Source organism: Apteryx rowi, unplaced genomic scaffold, assembly GCF_003343035.1.
Source record: "Apteryx rowi isolate R43461 unplaced genomic scaffold, aptRow1 scaffold_323, whole genome shotgun sequence".
NCBI classification, from domain to species: Eukaryota; Metazoa; Chordata; class Aves; order Apterygiformes; family Apterygidae; genus Apteryx; species Apteryx rowi.
The window spans coordinates 819693-844373 of NW_020449675.1; the positions used below are offsets into that span (position 1 = coordinate 819693).

The 24681-nt window shown below is 44.1% G+C and overlaps 3 protein-coding genes across 7 annotated transcripts in view; 1 reads left to right on the top strand and 2 right to left on the bottom strand.

Moving 5' to 3' along the window:
* Positions 1-216: 216 nt before the first annotated feature.
* On the bottom strand, positions 217-12415 carry CNP (2',3'-cyclic nucleotide 3' phosphodiesterase). The gene is made up of 4 exons (XM_026071257.1): positions 12355-12415; positions 9323-9992; positions 8561-8703; positions 217-7947 (listed from the first exon to the last, which is right to left on the bottom strand). The coding sequence occupies exons 1-4, from the start codon at positions 12355-12357 to the stop codon at positions 7495-7497; spliced, it is 1269 nt and encodes a 422-aa protein (XP_025927042.1). The 5' UTR covers positions 12358-12415; the 3' UTR covers positions 217-7494.
* Positions 12416-12592: 177 nt separating this feature from the next.
* TTC25 (tetratricopeptide repeat domain 25) lies at positions 12593-24632 on the bottom strand. The gene is made up of 11 exons (XM_026071203.1): positions 24369-24632; positions 23927-24080; positions 21837-21898; positions 20640-20796; positions 19359-19583; positions 18127-18334; positions 16481-16567; positions 15793-15989; positions 15490-15590; positions 14540-14615; positions 12593-13078 (listed from the first exon to the last, which is right to left on the bottom strand). Exons 1-11 carry the CDS (start codon positions 24630-24632, stop codon positions 12807-12809), a joined length of 1803 nt encoding a protein of 600 aa, XP_025926988.1. The 3' UTR covers positions 12593-12806.
* The window catches only part of ACLY (ATP citrate lyase), a 49166-nt gene continuing 37490 nt past the window's right edge, over positions 13006-24681 (top strand). For 3 of the 5 annotated variants that reach the window (XM_026071246.1, XM_026071253.1, XM_026071249.1), the window contains exons 1-4: positions 13006-13330; positions 15866-16002; positions 16641-16737; positions 24438-24539. The gene's annotated coding sequence lies outside the window, so the exon portion shown is untranslated. Of the gene's footprint in view, positions 13331-15865; positions 16003-16634; positions 16738-24437; positions 24540-24681 lie in introns of those variants that run through there. The other 2 variants (XM_026071252.1, XM_026071247.1) reach the window with 2 other exon arrangements.

Sequence of the window (24681 nt, forward strand, 5' to 3'; positions counted from 1 at the left end):
CCCGTACTTTCAGACTGTTCCTGCTTCTCAACAGAGTATTTCGTTGAAATCCTCTTCCTGGAATCTTGACTGGTGAGAGGGTGAAGTTATCTCCTGCTTTGTTTTGGTTGGCTCCAGAGCGCAGTATGGCAGCATGTCTAGGGTTTGTAGCAACTCGTAAGTTATTTTAATCTTCTGAAAGTATTGCTAAGATTCAGTCAAGTTTGATGCAATTGCTTTTTTTTTTTTTTTTTTTTTTTTTTTTTTTTTTACCTGCCAGCTTTTTTTTTTTTTTTGCCATGATTCTACCAGAATGGTACACTTGGGCATTAACATAAATGATAGTGTGTGAGCTTAACACTTTCATATCAGAAAAATGCTTCTTTGGATTTAAAAGGGCAGCTTATGTGAGAATTCCCTGTGATGCAGCTAGAATTAAGGGCTTTGTGTTTCCACTCTAAGAATTGTCGTCTTTAAGGGAACATTTAATTTGCTCTGGGCTGAGTTTCTTCACCGTATCTTTTTTGATTAATCCACTTGAACATTTGATATTTGTGCTAAAACTTGAGTTTATGGTTTCATGTTTGATTTCACATACTGATCCATAATGTGGATGAGCTCTTTCTAGCTTTGAAGACATGCAAAGTTATATTCAGGTTATTAACTGAAAATGGTGTGCGTGCAGCAGTGTGTTCTCATAACGTTTACAGGAACTGTACAAATATGTTAAATTAGTCAAGTAGTTTTCAAGTAAAAGTAATTTACTAGTTCAAAGAAGCAAGAAAATGCAAAGTCAAACTTTGAACTGACAGTCTGTAACTTGCTTCTCTTGCACAATGTCAGGACAAATGCTGGAGTGATGAGATTAAAGCCTGGAGCTGTGTGCAGCTGCACCATCTCGAATTCGGAACGGATTTGGTTTGGTGGTCTGCCTGTTAACACGAATGCTGTTTTATTTTTCACCGTAAATGTACTGTTATAGCAGGATATCAGTTGAGGAGGACTCTGCTTCCAGAATTCGTCTCTTTTTTTCTATGAAGTGAAGAGATAAAATGGAGAATCTTTTTTTGACTAGATGCTTTGTTCAAGTTAACTATTACCTTTAAAAGAGTTCTGGAGCTTAGCGTGTGGCATTAGAGCTGACAGAACTGTAGGAGACCCCGCTGCAGAAGCAGGGTTTGTGCATGTTAGCACTCAGCAGCACCAGTGTGCAGGGGCAGAGTCTTCAGAGGCATTGCTGTATCTGGAGTGTCTTAAACTGACCTGCAGGAGTGTAGTGATGTTTGGAGAGCTGAACTTTGCCTGGCTGGAAAAAACAGATGCTCTTTCGAGTACATGCAAGACTTTTTCCTAGAGAAACCTGACAGTAATGCAGGAAAAAAAAATTGCAATGAATTCATTGCATGAAATCATTATTTTGAATGCTCATATCTGTGTCTTCCTTCCTTCCGAGGGCTGTACTTGTCCTATTCAGTTGGACAGAGTTGCTAGGCTGCAATGCAAGTTAACTTCATTTACAACAGTTGCAATAGAAACACGTGGTGCTGCTGCTGTTGAATACTACAGTCTGGTGGCTGTTCTTTGTCAGAATTTTTGACAATCTGCTTTCGTAGAGGGAAGATTTAAGGGCTTAAATTCTAGTGCTGCAGAGCAAAGGAGGCATTTTATAACTCACTCAAAAATCAACTTTAAAAATGAGTCAATGTTGAATAATTAAAAATAGACTCTGCGACATTTATTCTAACTTCCTTTGCGCCAGTGCAACTTGATGGATTTACCCGGATTGCACTGAGAGCAAAATAAGGTCCTAGCATCTTTTAGACTCTGGAATGGTAAATATTTGGGGAATTAAAATACCAGTCTATGCATATTGAGACTTCTCCAGTTCTCATGGCGCTCGTAAATCAGAGTTTACAGGACTTACTTCAGGAGGCATTCTGGATTCATAATGTATTGTCTGTGTATTAATATTACTGTACAGTTTGGAATTTTCTTAATCTTTTATCACCGTGTGCAGGGATGTATCCTGCGTTTGTCAGTGATTTTTGTTGTTGTTGTTATTAATTTTTTTCTCCCCCCAGTTAAGAAAGACAGGCTTCCTTCTCTCCAAATGTTAAATAAGACCGTTCTTTGGAAGATAGAGGTAGAATGCTTTTGAGAGCTTTTCTTCTCAGAGAGGAAATGTAAACAGCAGATATTTATATAAAACTGTACATGAATGCATGATTTAATGTAGTTAAATATTAATATGGTGAGTGCCAAGAGTTTTTTTTTAAGGAGCACTATTATGTGATTAAAAGTGAATGCAAACATATGTTCACTTCTGCGGAGCGCATTACAATGTTAATGGAATTCAGCRACTATCCCGTTACCTCAGGACAGTGGCAGGGTGTTGCGATACAGGTGCATTGACGCTGAACCTCCATCCTGTCTTAGCACAGCTTGGAGATACGGAACCGTTTCTTTCAGAAAAATCTGCTTGGATGTGCATTGTTTAAAACAYTGCCTTTCACACTTATTAGTCACAGAATGGTATTTATGGGTTGTATTTCATATGTAGCCACAGGGAACCTTAATGCTGTTTTTTAGCTGCTACCATTTACAGGCCTCCCTGGCTTCCCTTGGCTTGATAGGGGCTACCAGGTGTAGGAATTTGCCCCCCAAAAGGTTAGTAAGTATCTTAAATTGATATTATGCCTGTGCTTTTTCTGGAGTAGGTGATACTCTTGAAACACAAGCATGGGGGATATRCATGGATCAAGCCTAATTTAGAGGTGTACCTTTCCCTTTGACATGACTACAGGGTACAAGGTGAGCTTGAYGGTAAAGCTCCTCCTTTTAATGAAAAAATGTCTTTCTGGAAGTCAGTCTTGATCGTTACTGAAAGGTTGATTTTTGGCATGACAGCAAGAGCCTTAATAGTTAACTCTAAAATGTAAGTAAAAATGTCACTGGGCTGTTTCCCACGTGCAGACTCTGCTCCCTGATCTGCCTGGTAAATAGTTATACTCCCTTGACCTGAAATGTGGATGTTGAGCAGCTTTGATGCATCTTTCGTACTTGTTCCTCCAGCCTGCTACCGATAGGAGCTACCCTGAAGAGAGAGTTGGTGTGGCTAAAAGACCAGATTATTRTTGAACGCAGAGGTCTTTTAGCAGACAAGATGAAAGTAATTGCTGTTCAACTGCTCAATAACTGAATAATGGAGTAACTGCCGACTTTGTCGATAGAAGGTGTAAGCTGCAGAAAAACTGTGCGTATGGGGAGTTTGGCTGTCAGCAGCCTGTGTAAAGTTAGGCTGAGCTGTCGTGATTCTATGTAGCGTTTGCCAAAAGATAAGGAATTGTTTAACTATTACGCTCTCCCTCTAAAGTTTCCTTGCCTAATTCATGATACTTGTAATGTCTGAGCTGCTGTAGGGCTAATTTCACATAGTGAAGTGCAGTTGCATTCAAATTAAAATGGAAGGAATTTTATGCTTTGAAAATCAAAACATGCATCAGTAATGTTAGTGTTGGGAGATACTTGCATGTAAATCGTCTGACCTCTAGACCACAAAGCCCGGTGTGGGTGTGTTGTGTTTTTTGTTGTTTTTTTTTCCTTGTGTGGATTTACTTTTCAAATCTGATGCTCTGTTAGCTCCACCTTTTGCAGGGGAGCGTTGTGTGAGTCTTTTCCAGATATACTGAACCTGGACTTGAAATCAGCTGTAAAAACCATTAAGATGCTTCTGGCTGCCCACTTTGACAGGCTCTTCTAATTGTTTCTGCTACACATGCTACATAGGAAAGTACATGATTTCATTTGTGAACTTGGAAGTTTTGCTATAAAGCTGGATTCTTAGTGTTAAAGGCTTTTGACTGTTTTGTAAATACTTGCATTAATGCAAATTGAAGGGAGGAAAAAAAGGTTTAGGGACAACAGTATTAAGTATCCATGGAATATTGCAAGTCCCTTGAAGCTCTTTTTGTATCGGACTAGGATACAGAGTGGAAGCTATTGTACTGTTTTGTTTCCGATACGGAAACTCACTCGGCGGTTGTGCCCAACCGTAAGGGCTGGTTTCTGAGCCAGCCTCGTGCTGGATGGCTGCGCTCAGCCAAATCAGACTTCAACCAATTGAATGACCAAAGCACTTGGACCACACGGTGGTTTGCTATTCCTTCAAAATTACTTCCTCCGTTTCAGTAATAACTTAAAAACGCTCACTTCTCTTCAAGCGGATGTTTTCGTCCCATTTAAATTTGTGCCTTGTACCCTCCCCTCCCCTTCCTTAGGGAAGAAGACAGCTCATGTATTGCACCTACTTGAGTTTCTCCGAGTAGTGCTAAGGTCCATCTCATTCTTTTATAGTAGTGCTATAACCAATGCTGAAAGGTGACAGACGCAGTGATAGCAGTTCTGTGACCCTCCTTACACCTAGAGGCCGTTCACGCACAGCAGCTGCTGTATTCCAGAGCAGATTTCCATATTGTACCTGTTCACCAGGGCAGAAGGACCTGTGCTTGGCTGTGAAAGAATAACGTGTAACGCTTTGGCCTTCCTTGACTTCCCCTGGTTTTMCCCACGCATGTGGAGTCAGGGACAGGATTATCCTTTCTTCTTTGACTAGCACCAATTAATTTTTCACCCTAGCATAGGGCTGACCTGGGGAGGAAAGCCCTTGTATGAAGCGTTTCAGGTAGAGTGCCAAGATGAGCGCGTAGTCTGCAACATGATGTTACTGAACTCAAGCTTTGGTATTACCAGTGGCGGCTCAGGAACGCAGTAGCTCATTGGAATTTGTATGCTGCCTCTGGCTGGGTATGCAATTTGACTGTAGTTCTGGCATAGCCAATATTATGTTGATTACCCCATCTTACTCCCTGCTTTCACTTAATAGCTCGTGCTTCAAAAAAAGAATATAGAGTGTGAAGCAATGTTGGGGGGGGTTGAGTGCAAAACAGCAAACTGAACACCTTCATTGCATGCATATCTGCTTTGTTGTAAAGACATAAAGGAGTAGTCAAGACAAAAAACAGACACTGATGTGAAGCCAACTTGGAGAGGATGCTAGGCCCAGTGCTGTAGTATTTATCTGAATTGAAGACAAATTCTGAACATTTACCTCAGTGTAAATACCTTTCCATTAGGAGGAATGTTTACCTCAGTGTAAATTACCTTTCCATTAGGAGGAAAGGAATATTGCATGGAGCAATCACTATTGCAGATCGCTTTGCCAAACACTTAATCCTCCCTAAGGCAGGCTTCACATTAGTATGAACACTGTCCCTCTTTGGACCCTTACCTTTCTAGGATGTGAACAGTAAAAATGTGAATATTTGTTGTTTACTTCATTAGGCATAATTCATAATGATGTGTTTATATGAAGAATATCACAGACTGAAGCAAAACCATATGCAATTGGTTTACTTTATTATAAACTGTATATGATGTACAAACTAATAAACACTTAAATGACGACAGTCTCACTGTTGTTCTTAAACAGGCAAATGAACAAGATATTCTAGCTGTGTATTTCGGTGCTGGATGTAATCTGGAGCACTGGGTTATGTTACCAGAGCACTGAAAGGAGAGGGGATTCTGCATGCTCCTACCCTGTAGCTGCTTTAAAATGCTACTTATTTCTTTTGATAGAACAAAGCCATATATGATTTTTCTGCTACAAGAGGCCAAAGCTGAGCATCAGGCACTTGCAACTTTTCTAGTGGCTTCATCAAATAATTTCTGACAGGAGCTAGCAACTCTTACTCTGTTGAAGGTAAGGGGCGGGGGGGGCTACATGTTTTGTTTCTTGAATTGTTGGTTCCCCCCCCCCCTTTTTTTTTTTAAGCTATAATGGGAATTTATTCTGTCATCCATCTTTTTTGAAACAGCAGGAACTCTTTTGCTTTACCAGTAAGCTTGCACAGTGTTTACCGGATTAGCCCCAACGCGCACCTTGCTTTTGTTTCAAGCATTCAGAGAGGAAGGGTTTCTTGTGCAGCGCTGGGCTTGGTAGCAATGTTTCCGGTGTGTGCACAGCTCCTGATAAGCTGTGTCCACATGACAGCTCCTTTACAGGTACGAACCCAGCACATGCTTTTCAAACACAGTAAGCATTTACATATTAGTACTGGATTAATTTCAATATACCAAACACTGAGCCATAGCATGAGCTTAAACTGTTGTTCTGACCTGGATCCCATTAGTTGAGCTAAGCGTATTGTAAGGTAATGACAATATGTGACCAACTGGCAAACAGTTTCACTAAGAGCAAAAACATAAGCTTCGGTAAGACAGACTTAACAGAAGTGCTTGAACGTTAAACCACCAGCTGGAAAAAAATTAGATCTGAGCAGACTTAAGTTATGTCATTTACAGTACCTCCGTTTACTTCCTAAATTACAATGTTACTTCCATCCTAACTTTTAACATTCAAGTACATTAGATAAAAGTAGTAAAATCTTGTATGAAGTACGGTTCTATACTTCAGACATGATTTTAGTTTCTATAAAATAAGATGGAAGAGACACTAGTTCATCTCTTCCATTCCCTGCCAAGGCAGGATTGTTCCCTATGGGATAAGTACACTGGACAGTACTTGGTTCAGCCCAATTTGACACGTGCTGTGAAAATGACTGGAGCCATGTTACAGGAACTGAACATATCTCCTGATACTTAGCTTGTTTCCCATTCTGTGACTTTTCTTTTAGCCCACAGTGTTGTCTTTAAGACATCTTCTGGCAATGCACTTTCCTTCTGTCCCCCCACCCGCATGTCCCTTTCCATGACGAAGGAAGCCTTTGCATGCTAACGGGGAGCGTGAAGCCGGGACAGCCCAGGCCTGGGCAGCCACGCGGACGCCAGAGGCTGGCCTCTGATCGAGGCTCTTGGATACCCTGATGTCCTCTATAAGTCTTTGATCTTGGGGACTAGACTACTAAGTAGTAACTGCCATGCTTGGTAGAAATCGCCCATAATTGGGTCTTACTGCTTTTTACATAGTAATTCAGCTACCAGTATTGCTAATATTAGTCCCTCAGCTTTGGGAAAGGCAGGGGGAGACATTATACAGTTCATGTCCCCTGGCTTCAGACCAGTTACAGGCTTTGGTCTGCAACTGCTTGATCATATAGTACTGACRTAATGATCTAACGATTGTGGTTCATAGGGAAGTTATAAAAGACCATAGGAGATCTTCCTCTGAGGAAGCAAACAAGCAGAGCAGCACAGCTAGGTCTCTCCAAAACTCTTCCATTTAAAAAACATTCAGCACTTCAGTTATTGACTTTTTTTTTTTAATCTATTTGACTGTTTTGGTCTATTTGACAGTTTTCCTTTGTCAGTCAAGAGTCACTTGTTTTCTTCCTGAGGCCAATAAACTGTCTCCCTGGAGACATACTGGAGTTGGCAAAAGGACTTATTTAGTAAAGGTACGATTATTTCTCTTTACAATTTTAAAGGTTACAGGAGTTACTTGCTTTAAAAAACAAATAAATGGTAACAAACAAACAAGCTACCCTGCCCATACTATTAGATGATGGTGCAGGAACTAAAAGCAGAGCCCCGTTTGTTGGTGCTCTGCGTAGGCACAAGTTTTCCTTTACCGTAGTAGCCCGAGAATATTGCCTTCACATCAATCTTTTTAGAAAGCACAAGCATCCACATACCATTATCAAAATACTGCAGTTTCCCTCCTACGATCTCCCCCACGTCTTCACCTTTGTTCCCTGCCTTTTCCAGTTTTACGAACTCCAGCAGATCGAGGCCGGTCTGGACTGCTTCTACGCCGCTGGCGCAGCCGAGGGTGATGTGCGCCCGGCTGCCTTTCGGGAAGTTGTCTGCGGGCGTTATCTTATCGGTGTCTCCYGGCCACAGCAGCAGCTGCTGCTCGCTCAATTCCACGCGAGCCCCGACAGTTTTTGTTGTGACGAACAGAGCGGAAACGGACAAGGTAAAGCCTTTGCCGTAGGAGGCCTTCACAGCCTGGGGAAAGAGGGAAACAAGCCCAGAACACAGCTTTAATGAACCACAAACTGGTGGGATTTCTAGCAGCGCGGTTAGCTTTATTCTCCACGTGCTCAGGGTCTTAGCTGATCATGGCAACCCTYGCTTTGACAAACTTGTCACAGGGCATGCAACTAGGAGATGGTGGCCTGACGTTTCTGCTCTGCAAATCCAGAACTGGTTACACCTTTTTTCTTCATAAATTCCAATATTTAACTGGGTGTTTGGACTCATCAGTTAAAGCATGAAATAATTTAGCTGTAAGTACAAGTACCCTAATTCATTATCATTCAAATCAAGGTGTTGRAGATGATGCTGGAAGTCAGGGCTGCACGAGGGGGCAGGAGTATTTTATTTGGACTAAAAGAAACTAGTCACCGTCTCGCTCACTTGTGACTTTTCTATTGTGCAGGCCACCAGAGAAGTGTTGCTGTGCTTTGGACACAGATGCTCTCTCTAAAATCACCTCCCACCTCAAAGCAGAGCTGCGTCCCCAGCCCACTCCCTTGGGTTTGTGGATACGCTGCTAGGAAGGGGGGAGAGGCTGGTGGAGGAAGGAGCCATGGGGAAGAGTCGGAACCCAGACACTAACTTCTTGTTGGGCATATTCCTCAGCTCCAGGCGCTTTTCCAAAATCCGTGTATTTTGTGGTGCAGTGTAAGACTCCAGGCGGCCTCTTCACAAAGTAGCTGGTGAGATCTGTTTTTATTTTGGGATCTTCAAYAGCAGAAGCAACTGCAAATACAGGTAAACAAAGTTACTACTAAAAGATGACACCCCCCCCCATATCACCCCACAAGCCGAAGTCCCATCTAAACTTTCTTCACCAGCCTGTCCTTAATGTTTCATCTTACTTGCTGCTGAAGGCTAGATAAGTAAATAAAACTGTGTGTGTCCCCCCCACACACACACCTAGGCTGATAGTGGATGTAACTAGAAAAACTTCTGCACATCATCGTGGTTTGTCTTAACCCTGATGTTGTAAGAATCCCTTAAGGGACAAGATTGTTCCATCCTTCCCTTTTGTTTGACATGTCACCTTAATTCTCCATAGTCCACCGCAAAAAACAGTGGGATGCTCAGCTGCTTTATGCAACACTGCCAGCGTCCTACCTCAGCTCCCTGCAATATCAGAGGAGCTAAGGACTTCTTAAGAAAACYCAGTTTCATTTGTTTTTAACTTACAAGAGCAACTTTGTCAACTAGGGAAAATATAGGGATCTTTAACTAAAAGTTTGCAACAACAAAAAAAAACCTGTTTAAAGTGTCACTTTAGAAGCTGACTAAGTTTGTTCTATTTGTTGAATGTTAATGTTTGATCAACAGAGTAAAAACTTGATATTTCTATACATACAGTATTTACTCTCCTTTTTGAAGGCTTTAAGACTTCCAAGCTCATCTAAGAAGGCCTGTCCAGCCTTCCTCAGGATCTCTGAACTTCTTTTACTCAAAAACCACCCAAAATACATGGGTAGGAATTCCTTCTCCAAGCTTGGTTTCATCTTCTTCAGCTCTTCCACTGACAGTTTCCATTGATTCTTTTCCTTAAGTTGCATGCAATCTATTCTCCACTGTGTTTTTGGCTCCGCAAAGATGACTTTGTACCGGTATTTGTCAGCAATATCAAACAGCTGATCCAGTCGTTCCCTTTCATGGTGAGTGTCATCCAAAACAATAACGYTGATGTCTCGTTTGCAATAGTCAACTAGATCCTCATCAACTTTTGAATATTCTTCAGGAACAGTGCTTCTTATTGCAGGTGCAATTTTATAGGTATCAACAGAAATCACCTTGCAGGCATCTTTATACCTATCTTGAATGGCCTGGGCAAGAGTGGACTTTCCACTGCCAGGCAGGCCTCTTAAAATAAAAAAGGTTTTAGATTCTTTGACCGTGGAGATGGTTTCATCATCATCAAGGAATGGGTATTGCAAGCTTTCAGGCCTTTCTTTTGCTGACTGAGTAGACATTTTTCTAAATATTTTAGGCAGGAACGTGTGACTCTTCTTCGAAAAGCCTCTGTTCTGAAATTCAAGAAGAAAATATTTTGTAGGCCAGCAATCCCAAGAGATGGCATATTTCTACTACGCAACAGCGCGCCGCTCGGACCCTTATGGGGAGGGAGGAAAGCCGTGCTCGGAGGGGTGTAAACGGCTTTGGGAACACGTCTGTGCCACCACTTCCGAGTAACCTCAGCCGCCCTGCTTGGCTCAAACCACCCCCACAGCTGCTACCACGTCTGCAGGAGGCACCACGTTGTCCCACCACCTTCCTGCCACCGGACGGAGGGGAGGAGGAGGAGCAGCAGCCCTGCTCACCTCTCCGGCTCTGACCTTCGCTAGCYGCCGGGGCAGCCACGGTGCCACCTGACCTGGATGCGCAAGTTTTACCATCATGCGGTAGCAGCAGGTGCCCATGAGCCCCCGCAAAGCTGAAGTTGAAGGGTCAGATTTATTTCAGGACGCTTCAGCCAACGCTTGTGGTTGCTTGTTTACAAAGAGACCCTGTGCCAGGGGGAACTTGGCCTGAAAAGGGGAAACGAATGTCCCAGGAGGTGTGACAGCTGCTCAAGTGTCATTGATTCATCCAAACAAAGACTATAAACCGATTTAAGCCTGTTTAGGGATTTTCTGCTCCTGTAGGAAAGGCTGTTTCAGAGTAAAGCCCGCAAGGAGACTACGTCACGTCAAGAATTGCCTTCTCTTCATGCCTGGATGCTACACTGAACAGCAGCACCTTTATGCCTCAGAGGTGGGAGTTTCRGGCTGGTCTTGTAACGAAGAACGACTTAAATTGCTTCAGGCAAAAGCAAACCTGCTCTTAGCATTTCCTGAACTGAAAGTTAAACCCATCCTCTCAGCACCAAWGCAAATGCTCGAGTTTGACACCAGCAAACAACACAGGAAGAGCATCACCAGCAAGCTGGCACTGTCCCTCCTTCCTCTTTTGCCACCAGGTGCAATAACTGGTATCTAAGATTAATTCTCAGTAGGACCTAGGAAAATCTGAGATTTGATGAAAATGAGGAATTTGTCTAAGGTTCTGGTAATGCTAACAGGRAAAACCATTTTTTCAGTCAATATGTGAACTTTCCAGCCTCTCTCCCCAGCTGCATCCTTGCCACAGACCAGTCCCGGCTCTGCYGCCCGCGACAACCTCCTGTTATCAAGACCCGAGCTCTGTGCCAGCAGTCAAGAAACCGCAGATGCGATACTGAAAGAGCAATATTTGCCACTGACCCAAAAATGTAGGGGATTTTCATACTACGTAAACATTCTGCCCATCGCAGAAAAATACTGATTAACTGTTTGCAGGGTGAGGGCATTGCATGGCAATCAACTATTTCAACTGATTAACTTCTTTTTCTGCCCYTCATTCTAGAATTTGGAGGTGGGTTTTTGGTTCGAAGCACCCTGGGACAAGGACTGTGCACCAGYGTTGTTCTGATGTTCACTGTGCAGCAAGCCAGGCCTCTTGCGGGGGGGGACGATGAGCTCCAAGCACGGCCCTGCCTGAGACTGGCGCAGAATTCCTGCCCCCAGGAATGGGATCCAAGAAAAACGAGGAGCGTGCGTGTCTCTTGGGACGCCTACGCTGGCCTCCCTGGGGACTCGGGGCTCCCAAGTCATCATGTAAGAGGACGAGCGCATCGGCTTCCTCCGATTTGCATGGACGAGCGCAAGAAAAGCCGCCCCAGGGAACTGCTCATCCTCGAAGCGTAAGTGTTGAGTTTCCGAAGGGGTTTGGGATGTTCGGCCCGAGCGGGACGAGGAGCATCTCGGCACAGGGCTTGGCCTGTGACTGTGGCAGTCGAACTATTTTGCTGAAAGCAGCTGCTGGTGAGCGGCAGTGACTGAGGCCGCTTTTCAGATGCGCGAACAAAAGAACAATGACAGAAAACACCCTCGGGCCCCATTGTTCGGCAGCCAGCCCGGGGACAATGGGGACAAAGGCCGCCCTTGTGCCCGGGGCCCGTAAGGCGCCGCCGGACAAAGGCGCTACAGAGGCGGCGCTCGGGGGAGCGAGCGAACAATCCGCGATTCAGCGCGACCCGCTCGCCCGTCCCCGCCCGCGGCCCCACAAAGCTCCCGCTTGTCCCGGGCTCCCTCCCGGGGGCAGCTCCGGGCCCTGCCGCGCCGCGCATAGGGCGGAGGGACCCCGGGGCGGGGGGGGGTTGAAGGCAGCACCGGGGGCCGGGCGAGGAGCCGCGGCGGCCCCGCGCTGCGCTGCCCCGCGCCCGCCGCTCCGTGCGCTGCCGCCGGTGCCCGGCTCCGCCCCGGCCGCTTCCTCCCCGCCGGGAATCGAAACCGAAAGCGCTGCGGCCGCGCTCCCGTCCCCCGCCGCCCCGCCCCGCCCCGTCCCTTCCCGTCCCGTGGCGGCGCTCACCATGGTGAGGGCAGCGGCTCCGGGCGGCCGCCGGTGCGGAGCGGCGCGGCGGGGAAGCGGCTCTGGGGCGGGCGCCGCCGCGGCCCCTTTCATAGCGCGGGGCCCCGCGGCGCCGCCCGGCGAGGGCGGAGCTGCCCGCGGCCAGGCCTGGCCCCCCCCCCGGCCCGGACACGGCCCCCCCGGGGCGAGAGGCCTCCCGCTGCGGCGAGCAGCACCTTTGCCCCCGGTGCGGGAGGCCGCGTAGCTGCGTCCGGGCCGGGGGCTTCCAGCGCCCCAGCGCAAGCTGGGGGGGGGGGGAGAGCACGAAGCAAACGTCTTCACGCTCCTGGACTCATATGTAGGCAACCCAGCTGCTGTCTGGGCACGGCAAAGGGGACAGAGCTCTTGCTCGTAAAACCAACGTTGCAGCGCAAAATTTAATTCTACCGCCTAACTCCTCGGGAAATGCTATTCTACTCGGATGCAGAGCCGTGCTGCTCTTCATCATCATCTTCTCTTTCCCCCGTACTCGTCTCTTCTTTTTCTCCTTCGCTGCTCTTGCTCTCCTCGTTTTCTTGTTCGTCTCCCTCTTTATCGTTTCCGTGCTCCTCTTTATTGTTGTTGGCATCTTCCTCTTGCTTTTTGTTTCTCTGATTCTCTATGCTTTGTTCRCTTTCCTCACTTTCCTCTCTCTCTGCGTTCTTCTTGGAATTGTCTTCTATGCATTCACTGCTGCAATCATCATCTGTGGGGGGGCAGGAAAGCAGTTTTAAACCAAATTCCAGCACTGAGCAATCAACAGGGCACAAAAAAGAAGAAGAAAGACTCCTGGCCTCCTTCACCACAGTCAGAAAACCCTCCTCTTTATTTTCTGTCTCACAAGACTCCATTTACTGATGATGCAAGAAGCTGAGCTGCATGATCTAAAGTGAACAGAAACCAGGTACTGGCAGGTACATCAGTCTGCGTTCATCAACTGTGGCAAAATGAACATAAGGTAAAGTCCAGGTATGGTGGTAGCAGAGGACCCTGAGAAAGGTGGAGCTAGAAAGTGATGGTCGGAGATGGGAGGCTTGCACTTTCCCCTGTTCATTCAAAATTGCACCATTTGACCCAGAAAAGCTTAACATGATTAAACCTGAGCCCTGTATGTCAGGGGCATATATGTATTAAGCAGTGCACACGGCTCCAGGGCTATCCCTCACTGACTCTGCTTGCAAGTGCTCCTACTGCTCAGCAGGTGCGAGGGAGTTTGCTCTGTTCTGACTGAGGAGGAAGCTTCCCTACACTTGCAGTGCACAAGAATACGGGTGAAGGACGAATCCGGAGCAGGTCTGACTGCACAAACTTTGTTCCCTGCAGGCATAAGGAGGAAACTTGGGAAGTGCTGCCATCTCCTGCTCAGAATTGACAGAGCCCTTAGATGAGCATGGTGGTACTTGGAAGTGGAGTTCCAAGAATTCAGTTGTCCCCTCAGTCAATTAAAATCCAGCTGAGGTTTTTGAAGGCCTCAGCACTGTGGATCTCCTTTATTCACAGTCATTTTTACAGTCCCATTTTGATGCTATTTTGCTTCTGACTAGGCCCACTGTTATGCACTCTGGGCACTGGAGCTGCTTTCAATGTTTTTAGAAGCAGCCTTTTATATGGATGGCACTGAAGAGCGAAATTAAGCTCCTTCACTATTATACATTAGCAAGGCTTCACTTGCATGAGAGTTGCTATAGGTTATACAAAAGTATCAATCAATATTAAACCCTCACTGCCAAAAAACTGAAGCCACAAGTTATAACTAGGTTATGGCTTCACATGTAATTCCTGCTACAGCGTACTGGTACAGAGGATGCATGCAGCCCAGAAATTTGGATGCCTGCTATCTGGCAATGGGGCAGTTGCTTTATTGTTGCCCAAAGTGAAAGCCTATTCTCTGGACAACACAGTAACATGCCTTGTCCTCATCTGTATTTTCACTGCAAGAACACCATGCTGAAAACGGTAGTTTTATGATGCAGAGAAAATTAAAGGAACCTGAGCTGGTTGGACCTCAGGCCCTGAGGCACTGGCTGCAGCAAACTTGAGTGACAGGTCTGCAGTCCTTTTACTGAAGGTAGTAGGTGCTTTGTTCCCATGTCTCAGTCTGTGCCTCAGAAAAAGGAAGTGGGGAATTTTTAAATGTATGTGGTGCAGAGGTCTAGATAACAACTACCTTTAGGAGAATCAGCTGTCGTTTCTCTTTCTCCTTCTTTCAGCTCTTTGAAGCTTTTGCTCACATCATCTAAGGCCTGAAAGTGATATGACTCATTAATAAGGGCTTTAGAATACAGTTACAGATCTGTCCAAGCTTGTTTTCTTTTGATTTCTGCTATCATTACTTGCTCCTTCACTACCCCAAAACTCTCTGCAACAATATGCTTCATTTATCCCTGCAAGGATTATTAATATATGTTAGTATCCCTTATCAAATGTCTCCTCCCCTGAAAATTCTCTCACACATACACACACTGTCATTTTTCTTCATGCGGGAGAGTAGGTTTGGCTTGAGCATTGGACACCCATGAGACATCCCCAAACAGGTAGGTTTTTATGCTGTAACTTGTGATTGAGGTGCCTGGTGAGCCCAGTGCTGTGTGACCTGGGCAGGAAGATCACACGCAACTCACTGGCAGACCGATGAAGACACTGCCATAACATGCAGGCTGTTTTATGCTTGGGACACTGGCTGTGCCCTAGATGTTCTTCTATGGTCTGATGCAAAGTGGTTTCTCTGGGACATTTTGGAGAGGCCATAAAAGGGTGAGTTGTGGTCAACCCTGCATTCCAGCTGTTAGCAACTGAATGCAGAGGAGATACCACTGTATTCTGAGTGCAAAATCCTTGCCCCAAGAAGGTCAAAAGAAAAATTTCCCTTGACCCAAACAGGGCCAGGACTTCACTCCTCTGTATGTTGTACTGGTTCACAAACAGGGATTAAGTTTTCCAAGCCAGAAGCCTTCATATCTTTCATTATGTAAACTGCTTCAGAGACTGTATTCTCCCCTTCTAATGCTGTAACTGTCTAGTGACATTTTCTCTGTCCTCATGACATTAGAACAATAGTTACAACTAACTTATTGATGCTTCCCCAAGCTTCTCTCCTCTTTGCAACATGCCACTTACAATAATAATGGCCTGTTGAGCATCATCACTGTGAATAAGCTTCGCCTTCTCAAGTGCTTTTTCAAAGTTGATGATTGCAGCCTGGTAATCCTTTAATTTTACTGTAACAAACAAACAAAAACATCTATTTTAACCCAAGATCACAAACGGGAGAAAAACAACAGGTTAATTAAGCAAATCTACCATGAAAAGTTTTATCTGAACAGTTACTTTGGTTGTTAAATCATGGAGTTGTTCTCATTAAGATGGCGAACAGAGTGGCTGCCTCTATCCTTAAAGTGAAATTTGTACTAACATCTTTACCTTGTGCTTGTGCCACCAGTACACTAGCATTGAGTTGCCACTCAACATCTCCCTCCTCATCTGCTGATTGCAGGGACTTCTCTCCGTAATTTTGGGCTTCTTCAGCTTTGTTCAGTTCAAGGTAACATTGGCCAATTTCATGGAACAACCAGGTCTTCTCCAGGCTGGATTTTGCCATTGGAATCTTCTCCTCCCAACTTCAAGAAGAGAGTAAGAGAGAAAAACTTTTACTGAATTTCACTAAGTGCTATTATAATTTCAGTTATAATTTCAACCATTGGTTCTATAAACAAAAGGTTCTGGATGCTGCTATTATGAAAAGTTATTCTACACTGAGATCTGCTAAGTATTTAGAAAAAGACCAAGTAGTAAAATCTGGAGAACTCCAGATTGATGATGGGTTTTAAGGCCTTTGCTGTCTATATTGCTGGCTGGGATGAAGGTGCAATCAATACTCATGAGTACCGGAATCTGTATGGTCAATAAGCACCAGAAGCATCTGGAGCTGTTGGTGATCTGTGTACAGTGAGCAGTACACCTCAGCTGAGTTCCTGGCAGAAGACGTGTATTTCACAACTGGCTTTCTCAGTCACCCTTGCTAGCAGTATATTTAAACAACCTGAAAAGACAGCATCTATTTAATTCTAAATACAACCTTATGCTTTTATCTGTTACTAATTTTACATACGTGTCAATAGCTTGCTGGAATTTGCCGATTCTGGCATAAACTCTGCCAATGTTATCAAGGGCTCTGGATATGGCATCTGGCAGATTGCTGCATTGAAAAGAAAAAGAAATCATAGGAGCTAAAATAGTCTTATACCTGATACAGTCTGCATTTTCTTCAGCCCTATATATTTTCTTGGGTGATCAACGTGACAGCAGGATAAGTGTTGAGGAGCAGAGTTAAAGGATCAACGTCAGACTGAAAGTCATAAAACCAAGGTACGTTTTTGTTTTTTATCTACAACTGTTGCAACTGATATCCTGCAAGACACAGGGAAAAATGGTTTAGTTTTGTCACTGGCTTCTTTATGTGAATCTGGCAGCACTTTGTGAAAGTCTTTTCCACTACTCTTTGTTTCAACTTTCCTTTGTTGCCTTGTGGATCTTTCACATATCCCATGGAAAAACCCTATCAGCTGCTAGGTCTCTAGCACTAACAGCTGATGCCTGTCCAAGGAGAAAGTGAAAGAACCAAGGAAAGTGTCTGCAGGGTGTTCACATCAGCAGACTCCTGGTAACAGGCCATGCTCCCAGTGCTCTGAAAGAGCTTTTCCCTATGCTAAAGGCAGCTCCTTTTAAAATAATGTAGCCTGCGGAAATTAAAGTTTTTTCTTATTTAGTCCTCGTTCCCATGTTTGGAAGTGAACTGCTTTGACTACCCTTACCTTACAAATGAAAAAGCTGATGAAAGGAGAGAATAAATGCATTGCTGTGGGCTATGGGAGCCAGCAGAACGCCTCCTCTCGCCCTTCCTGAACTCTAGCCACCAGAGGGCGATTTCCCCCCTCAGTAATTGCTGCATTTCTGTCTTCTACATACAACCTTCAGTCAGTTTGATAAAGTAGTAAAATTATGCATCTCTTTCCTGCCTCTCCACTGCTAATTCTTAACTTTGCTTGGCATGGAGAGTGGGGAGTGGAGATCACCAGGAGAGAGGTAGAAGTGTCTTAAAACAATAGTAAAAAAATAAACCATCTGTCATTTGTGAAAATGATAAACAATAAGCCAGTTACATTTTAACAGCCCTATGCAATATCAGCAAGAATAAAACCAAAATAACCTAATTTCAGGCAGTTATTCAGTGTTTTCTCATGTGCGTTGAAAGATTACTAAATCAGATTACTAAATTCTAAGACTGTTATGCTCCATTCTGTTTTAGCTGAAAGGCTGCAGCAAAGTTTCTGTATGAGCAGGTAGCTCATGCCTCTTAGATAAATATTTCATGCATACCATCGTGATTTGAATGCAAATGATTTTAGGAGAAAGTTGTATAGGAATCAGAGCCTGACCTTTCTGAGAAGGAAGTGCAGACTAGAGGTTAAAGTGCTGAGTCTGGGACTTGCGTTCTTTTTTTGCTTTGCTTAAACATAGATTTTGATGTGTCATGTGGGCCAGGTCCTTTTAAAAATCTGCTTCAGTTCCCTTATTTTTAAACAGTAAGGATAATAAATCACTAGGGATCATGACACTTGGGCAGCATCTGAATGCATTGCCCTGTCAAATCTCCAGGTGGGACTTATATTACCTGATGCTGAAACATCTGAACAGAGGTACTTTCCTCTGCACATTGGATCTTTTCCCCATCCATTGGAGCTTCTCAGTACTTACTTCTGCCTGGCAAATTCCAGATCTGTTTTGTGGCTTTGCAGAGCTGCATCCATCTGGCCCATCTCTATCTGAGCATTCCCAATACAGTTGTGGAGSTTTCCAATCAGTTCATTCTTGTTGGGAACTTCATCATCTGACCACCCTTGTATTGTCTTTAGCACATGCTCAGCTTTCTTACAGCTTTCTTCTGGGGAGCCGCCAGTCAGCACTAGAGATAAAGAGCAAAGTTTAGTGCTAGTGTGTGGACACAGCAATATTTGGGAAGCAAGAATAAGAGCAATTGTGTAGGCCCCTGAAACAGCTTGGGAAGGGTTATTGCTCTTAGCTCTTCGTGTATCACCTACGCTCTCCCCATCAGTCTCCAATACATCTGCCCCTGGGAGACAGTACTTTGTTTCCTACCACCTGCCACTACTGGCAGTCACTTTCATCACAGCAAGCGATAGGAGAACGCTCCGGTAGCACTTCAYGTTTGCTGAAGATAAATAAATGAGAATGATGCCCATTGTCTAAAGGACAGCTGAAAGCACATAGTCCTTCTAGCAGGGCAGCCTGGTCTTGGAGATAAAACCTAAGTACTGTAGATAGTTCTTATCTCCTAAATTAGTCCCTTGCACTTTCCTGGTGAGTTGTTGATTGCATCGAGTTGGTTACAGTGCTGTGGGGATTAGACTGCAGGATAGTTCTGTCATTGCCTGCACCAAGCTGTTGTAATTGGAATGAACTGAAGGGCAGTAATGTTTGAGTTTTTCTTTCCTGGGTTATAAAACATAGAGCACAAAGAGAAAGAGAACAGAAGTGGCTGAATTACTCCTTCCTTCTAGACCACTGTTCTTCAGATTCTTCATCTCTCTATAATGGTAATTTTCAACTACAGAAATGATTAACTCCAGTACTCCATATCTCTCAATAAAACAACTTATAATTACCAGACTGGCCAGGGGCACTTGCTAAGCATGCAGCAGTGGCCTACCTGGCTTTAAATGTTCTGAAAAGCAGTTAGCAAGGCCTCAAGTACAGAAAAAGATGAGGAAAAAAAATGCATTGGATTCTATACCTCGAAGTATTGCCTTGGGAAAGGTGAAGAACATAAAAACAAATACTTTCAAAAACTGCCTGGTACTGTTTGTTAATAATTGCACTGCTTCTGTTGTCATGGTCTGTTATTACTACAGCAAATAATTACATATGCCAGTCATCGTTTTCTTACTGCCTCCAGGCAGGACACATACACATATCAATGTCTTCCATACTCTTCACAATGTATCTGGCAACTTCAGCTGGTTTTCGTTTCCTGTCTCGGATCCACCTTTGCTGCCTGAGCTTGCGCTCCCTCACTCGCGCATAAATAGGCTTCTGCTGCTGCCAGAATTCAGCGCGTGTGTCCAGGTAGGCAATGCCACCCAAAACCAGGTCCTTTACTTTGATTCCCTGCTTTGTGCTGCTCTTCATCAAGTCTGAAAATAAGATGGTAGAACGCAGGAGAGGATTAATGTCTGTGATGAATGAAGCTGCAGTTCAGTGGAGGGGGAGTGCCTGTGAATGTTTGTCTATTATGATAGAGAGAGAGTCCCAGAAACTGTGCTCCTCAGAACCGATGTGGCTTTGAGAGAGAGGTCAGAGAAAGCTTCTCTTGCTGTTACCCATCCGTGTGTGTTTTAGGGAGCTGGAACTGTTGTTCCCAGCCCCTAGAGCTGCTGCCTTCCCTGCTCACAGAATCGAGAAGAGGCCTACTTAACGGGAGCCAGGTGTGGTGAGTGAGCACCTGTCCTCCTGGACAGAACAACTACATGGGAAACTGTTTCCCTGGACAGACTCATTTGTACTTAAATGGCACTTCAAAGCAAGAAAGTGTTGTGGATTAGATTGCAATATGGAAATTGAGAGGGCTTTTACATGCCTGGAAACCAGATAGCCCACATTTGGTATTACTGTCATTAATAATATAAAAGCTGCCAATAGACTAGATTCTTAATTATTATTCTGTTCCTGGGTAAATGTTTTCCTAGAAAAATGACCAAATGGGGATCACCTCTGTACCTAGGTCTAAAATATGATACTTTTCTGAATTCTGCATCTTGATCTTAACAGCATTTATAATGAAACTGTGAATAGGTATAATCTTATTAGCAATGTCTTGCACTTAATACAAACCTTAGTGTATTTTATCATTATGCCAGAAATGAAATAATTTGTAATGATAAAGTTTCTGCTTTTGATTTCATCAGCACAGATTGCTTTGAGTTGAATTGTTGCTAAACTGTTCATTAGAAAAACCTGCTATTTCATTAGGAAGGAAACATGCTCACACATAGTTATGAATATTGGATCTGGCTCCAAAATTACTTGTGCTCTCCAGACATCTACCTCTCTCAAGACCACTGCATATACTTTACATGATATGCGAGCTGTGATGCAAATAGGGAAGAGTAATCATAGGGATATAAAAGAAGGGGAAAAAAAGGAAGAAACTGCATAGAAGGAACATTTAGTTAAATACATTGGAGTAAGACCTTCATCCTTGAGCAGCTTTTCTAGGTAGGCCTTGTCAGCGTAAAGCTCTCCAAGAAGCTGTCGCTCTGTTTGCGGATTTCTCACACGCTCCTGTTTGCTTGTCCGCTTTTGATCCTTGGTCAGTTTGATTTGGAGTTTCTGTTTTGCTTTTTTGCTCTATAGCAATAAAAAATCAAGTAAGTCGGGGGGATAAGCAGGGAACATTAGAATTAGGAGGAAAGGCCTGGCTTTTAGAATTCTATTTACACTCTGTATAGGCCAAATTATTTTTTAAGTAAAAACAAGAAGTCAGGCCTGTGTCCCACCAATTGCTTTAGTCGTAAGCAATTGAAATTTTGAACCCAAACATGCTCTCTCATTTCCAAGAACAGGAGGGGGCATTATAGTAAGAGTAAGAGCCCCACTGTCTTAGCACAGTGTCTTCTACTGTTCTAGAGGGCTTCCTGGCCAGTGCTGTGGGAGCACATTAAACTTGTGGGATAGGCAGGTCTAGTTCTCCCCAGTCAAAGAAAAAGAGGTTTTAACTGCCAGGGCTTCTGAGAGTATTTCTAAAGTTTCACATCCAGAATCCCAGCAATTACAGTGCCTATCTTTAGTCCCCTTTGTACAAATTATTCTAACCACTGAGTACCCATAATTCCAGCTGAAAGAAGGGATGAGCATTCACTGCACTGACTTCAAAGGGAAATGCGTATGCTTGGCATCTCAGAGGAACAAGGCACTACTTCAGAAGACCGCCTCAAAAGCAAGCAATTGAGAAAGTGTCCACTCTCAAAAATATGAACCTTAAACATCAGGTAAAACCAAAGTAAATAATGTAGATAAATGTACTCTGGCTCTGACCTCAGTGCTGTTACTTATTACCTTTTGCTGGGTGATCTCCCTTTAGAAACAACAGTCAGGCTGGTAGAGAAATTTCAGATTAGGCTCTGTTTCTTCTTGGTTGCTCTTCCCTGCCCTTCTGCCTTCTCCTTTATATTTTGTGTAGCTTGAGCCAAAACTCCATTAAAAGCAGGTGTGTAAATACTCTCATAAAGGATCAGCATGCTCCCTATGCTCAGAATGCTTCACTAGATCAACCATATCCCCATCCATGTTGCTACAGAAACTATTAATCTTGTAGTGCCTATTTGCAGAAAACATTAGCATTATAATAACTCTAGTTAGCTTCCAAAGCAAGAGCTCTTCCACTGTACCTCTGCCTGCCTGCTTAAAAAGCAGAGGTCCTCTTTATTCTCCAATTTAACTGAGGACGGACCTGCAAATATAGAGAACGTATTTGTTAGTGTTCAAGAACTGCAATACAGAGCTCTAGAAATCAAAATGGCTGTAAATGTGCCAGACCTATACTATCCTGCTTCAAATAAAGCTTTCTACTAACTCCTTCATTTGAAATACATGGATGTTAGTATGTTCTTTAAGCAGGGATTACAGCTCATAAATGCTCATCTCCTCTGGATTTTAATTATTATTTTCACATGGCACCAGGGGGCACCCATCACAGATCAGAATTCTGACACAGACGTATGCTAAATCCTGCATGGAGGCATTAACAAAAGGATGGCATGTTCTTCTAAGGGATCACAGCTAAGATTTAAAATGAGAAAAAAAGCTCATAAGGATCTTCAGCAATGCAGAGAACTATTTTAAAGTGTTTGTACACTGATATAATGGCAAAAATCCCGTTTCATTTTCATTGTGACACCCATTTCTGCTATTCAGAATGCATTCTGGCAATGCAGGAACAGTGAAAAACAGTTCTTTATCTTGGCCTGGTCAGAAGGAAGAAAGGAGCTTCAAATGCTGTTGTAGAAGTATTTCTTCCAGCAAGGCAACTGGGCCAAGATCAGCTATGTGAGTACACGCGTATCAGGGAAGGCAGGTGTTTCTGAATCTGCCAAGCAAAGCAGATTCAGTAAAGCAGTTTGGGGGATGTGCCCTATTAATGTATGCGCATTTCCCAACTATTTAAACATCCAGATCAAATGCCAATATGCTTCWTTGGGGTTTCTTCCCCTGCATCTAGGAGCTATAGCTTGATTTAAAATGGCTTGTTTTTTATCTATTCACTTTGTCTACAGTCCAGATGCTCAAAGCGCTTAGCTCAATATATTAAGCACAGCATTTTAACTGAGAATTGCAATGATATCTAGATACTTGGATTAAGCTAAGAAAGCAGCAGCAGTGGAGGAAAGAAAGCCTGATTTGGCATCTTCCCTATCTGTTTTCTAAATGAACATCACATATGAAAAAGCTTCAGGCTTTGATGCAACTGTGACATGAAGTTAATCTGTTGCACTGGAGGTGGACTGAAATTTTGAAACTGATTTCGCTGAGAGTGAGGCACCTAAATATCTTGAGGATCAGGGCCTACGTGTATGGGTGTGCAGGCAGGGTGTGTCCTGGCTCTGTGAATGGATAGGCTGCAAGGGAATCCACCTGAGCAGCTTCCAACTAGCTTGGCGGGTTTTACAGTGGCCTTGCCAGCTCTGTGCAGGTTGCTCTGTGCATGTGATAAAGCCATTTGTGTAAGGTGGCAGCCCCATCTGAGGTGTGCCTGTGCGCCTGAGAGTGGGTGCACATTGTGTCCAAGCTTGTCTGCATGTAAAAGCATTGCTGAGAGAAAAACTAAGGGGAAGGGGACAAGGTTTTGCTTTGCTTTGAACGTCACTAGGTCCTTGGCCTTTCCTGTCTCCTGCAGGACGGAGTTCTATCTAAGCCAGAAATAATGAAAGCAATGCTCCATTGCAATAGTCAACAGTTTCACTAGTCTTATGCAATGTAAATTGGAGGGAGATCAGGATCTCAGAATGGTCAGTCTCAGGTAGCAAGGCAAATTTCATTAAGAAGTTTTAATATGGGGATAAAGATCTCAGAATGGATTCTGTAATCAGTAGGATAGGAGGCAGAAAGATGAGCAGTAGGGCAGTAAGTAGATGTGCTGCTTTCTTCTGTATTACCTAGAATATTTTCATGGTGACTTTAGAAATGTAGTAATCAAAATTGTGCCAAGGTCATAATTTACTTTCCCAATTGAAGTTATTAGATACTGTATATGAATAGGCATTCAGCCCCCCCAAAAAAACCCCAAACCAAGAACAGGGCTGTGCCCTTTTTGGTGGTTCCTGTTTTCATCTGAGAATAGCTACTGAGCACGTGAATCTAGAAGCAAAGAGAGTCTGCTGTTGCAAAGTCCTTGTGTCATTTGCAGAGCTAATATGTCATCAGCTGTCAAATGGACAGCTTCTGGCTATGCTTGTAAGCTCCATGAAATGCARCATCTTACTTCCGATGCAGTTAACAATTGCCTCCTGGGATTTCTGGATACCCAGTCTGAATTTCTGTAGTTCTGGACGTAGTCTGTAGCCTCGATGATAAAACACCAATGCAAATTCAAAGTCACCCATGGTATATAGGGTCTCAGCTTTTTGATAAAGTCCCTGAAATGACATTTAAAAAAAGACATTGGAGACGTCAATAAATTCCTTGCTAGGCAGAAGTGAGAGCCTTATGCCATCTCAACACGCATACAGTAAAGTCCAGTCCTGAAACTCTTGCTCGGATGACTAACCACCTCCACCTCCCTGGGAGCACTAAGGTAAGTGTGCAGGATGAGGCCCCTTTTGCTTTTCAAGTTAGCTGTTTCTCCACAATGCTGAGAGTTTCACACAGACAAAAGACCTGTCCTTGGCCACCCCAGGCTTTCTTGCCCCTTCRTTGCTATTTACCTTGGAGAATGTTTTGTCATTTTGGAGAGAAGCTTCTGCGTCTTTCAGGGAATTTTCTGTGTCTCCAAGTTTAAGGTAACATTTTGAGCGGGCAACCAGACAGTGCTTGTCGCCTGGTCGTAGCTGCAGCGCCTGGAACACAGGGGATGTGGATGCACATTCGGGAAGCACGTAAGCACATGTATTTGATGCGACCTGCTCCAGGCCTACATGGATCTTGGTGCCCCCTCCCCAGGCCCCGTCCCCTGGTGGTGCCACCTCCATGTGACCCTGGTGCCCCCTCCCCAGGCCCCGTCCCCTCGTGGTGCCACCT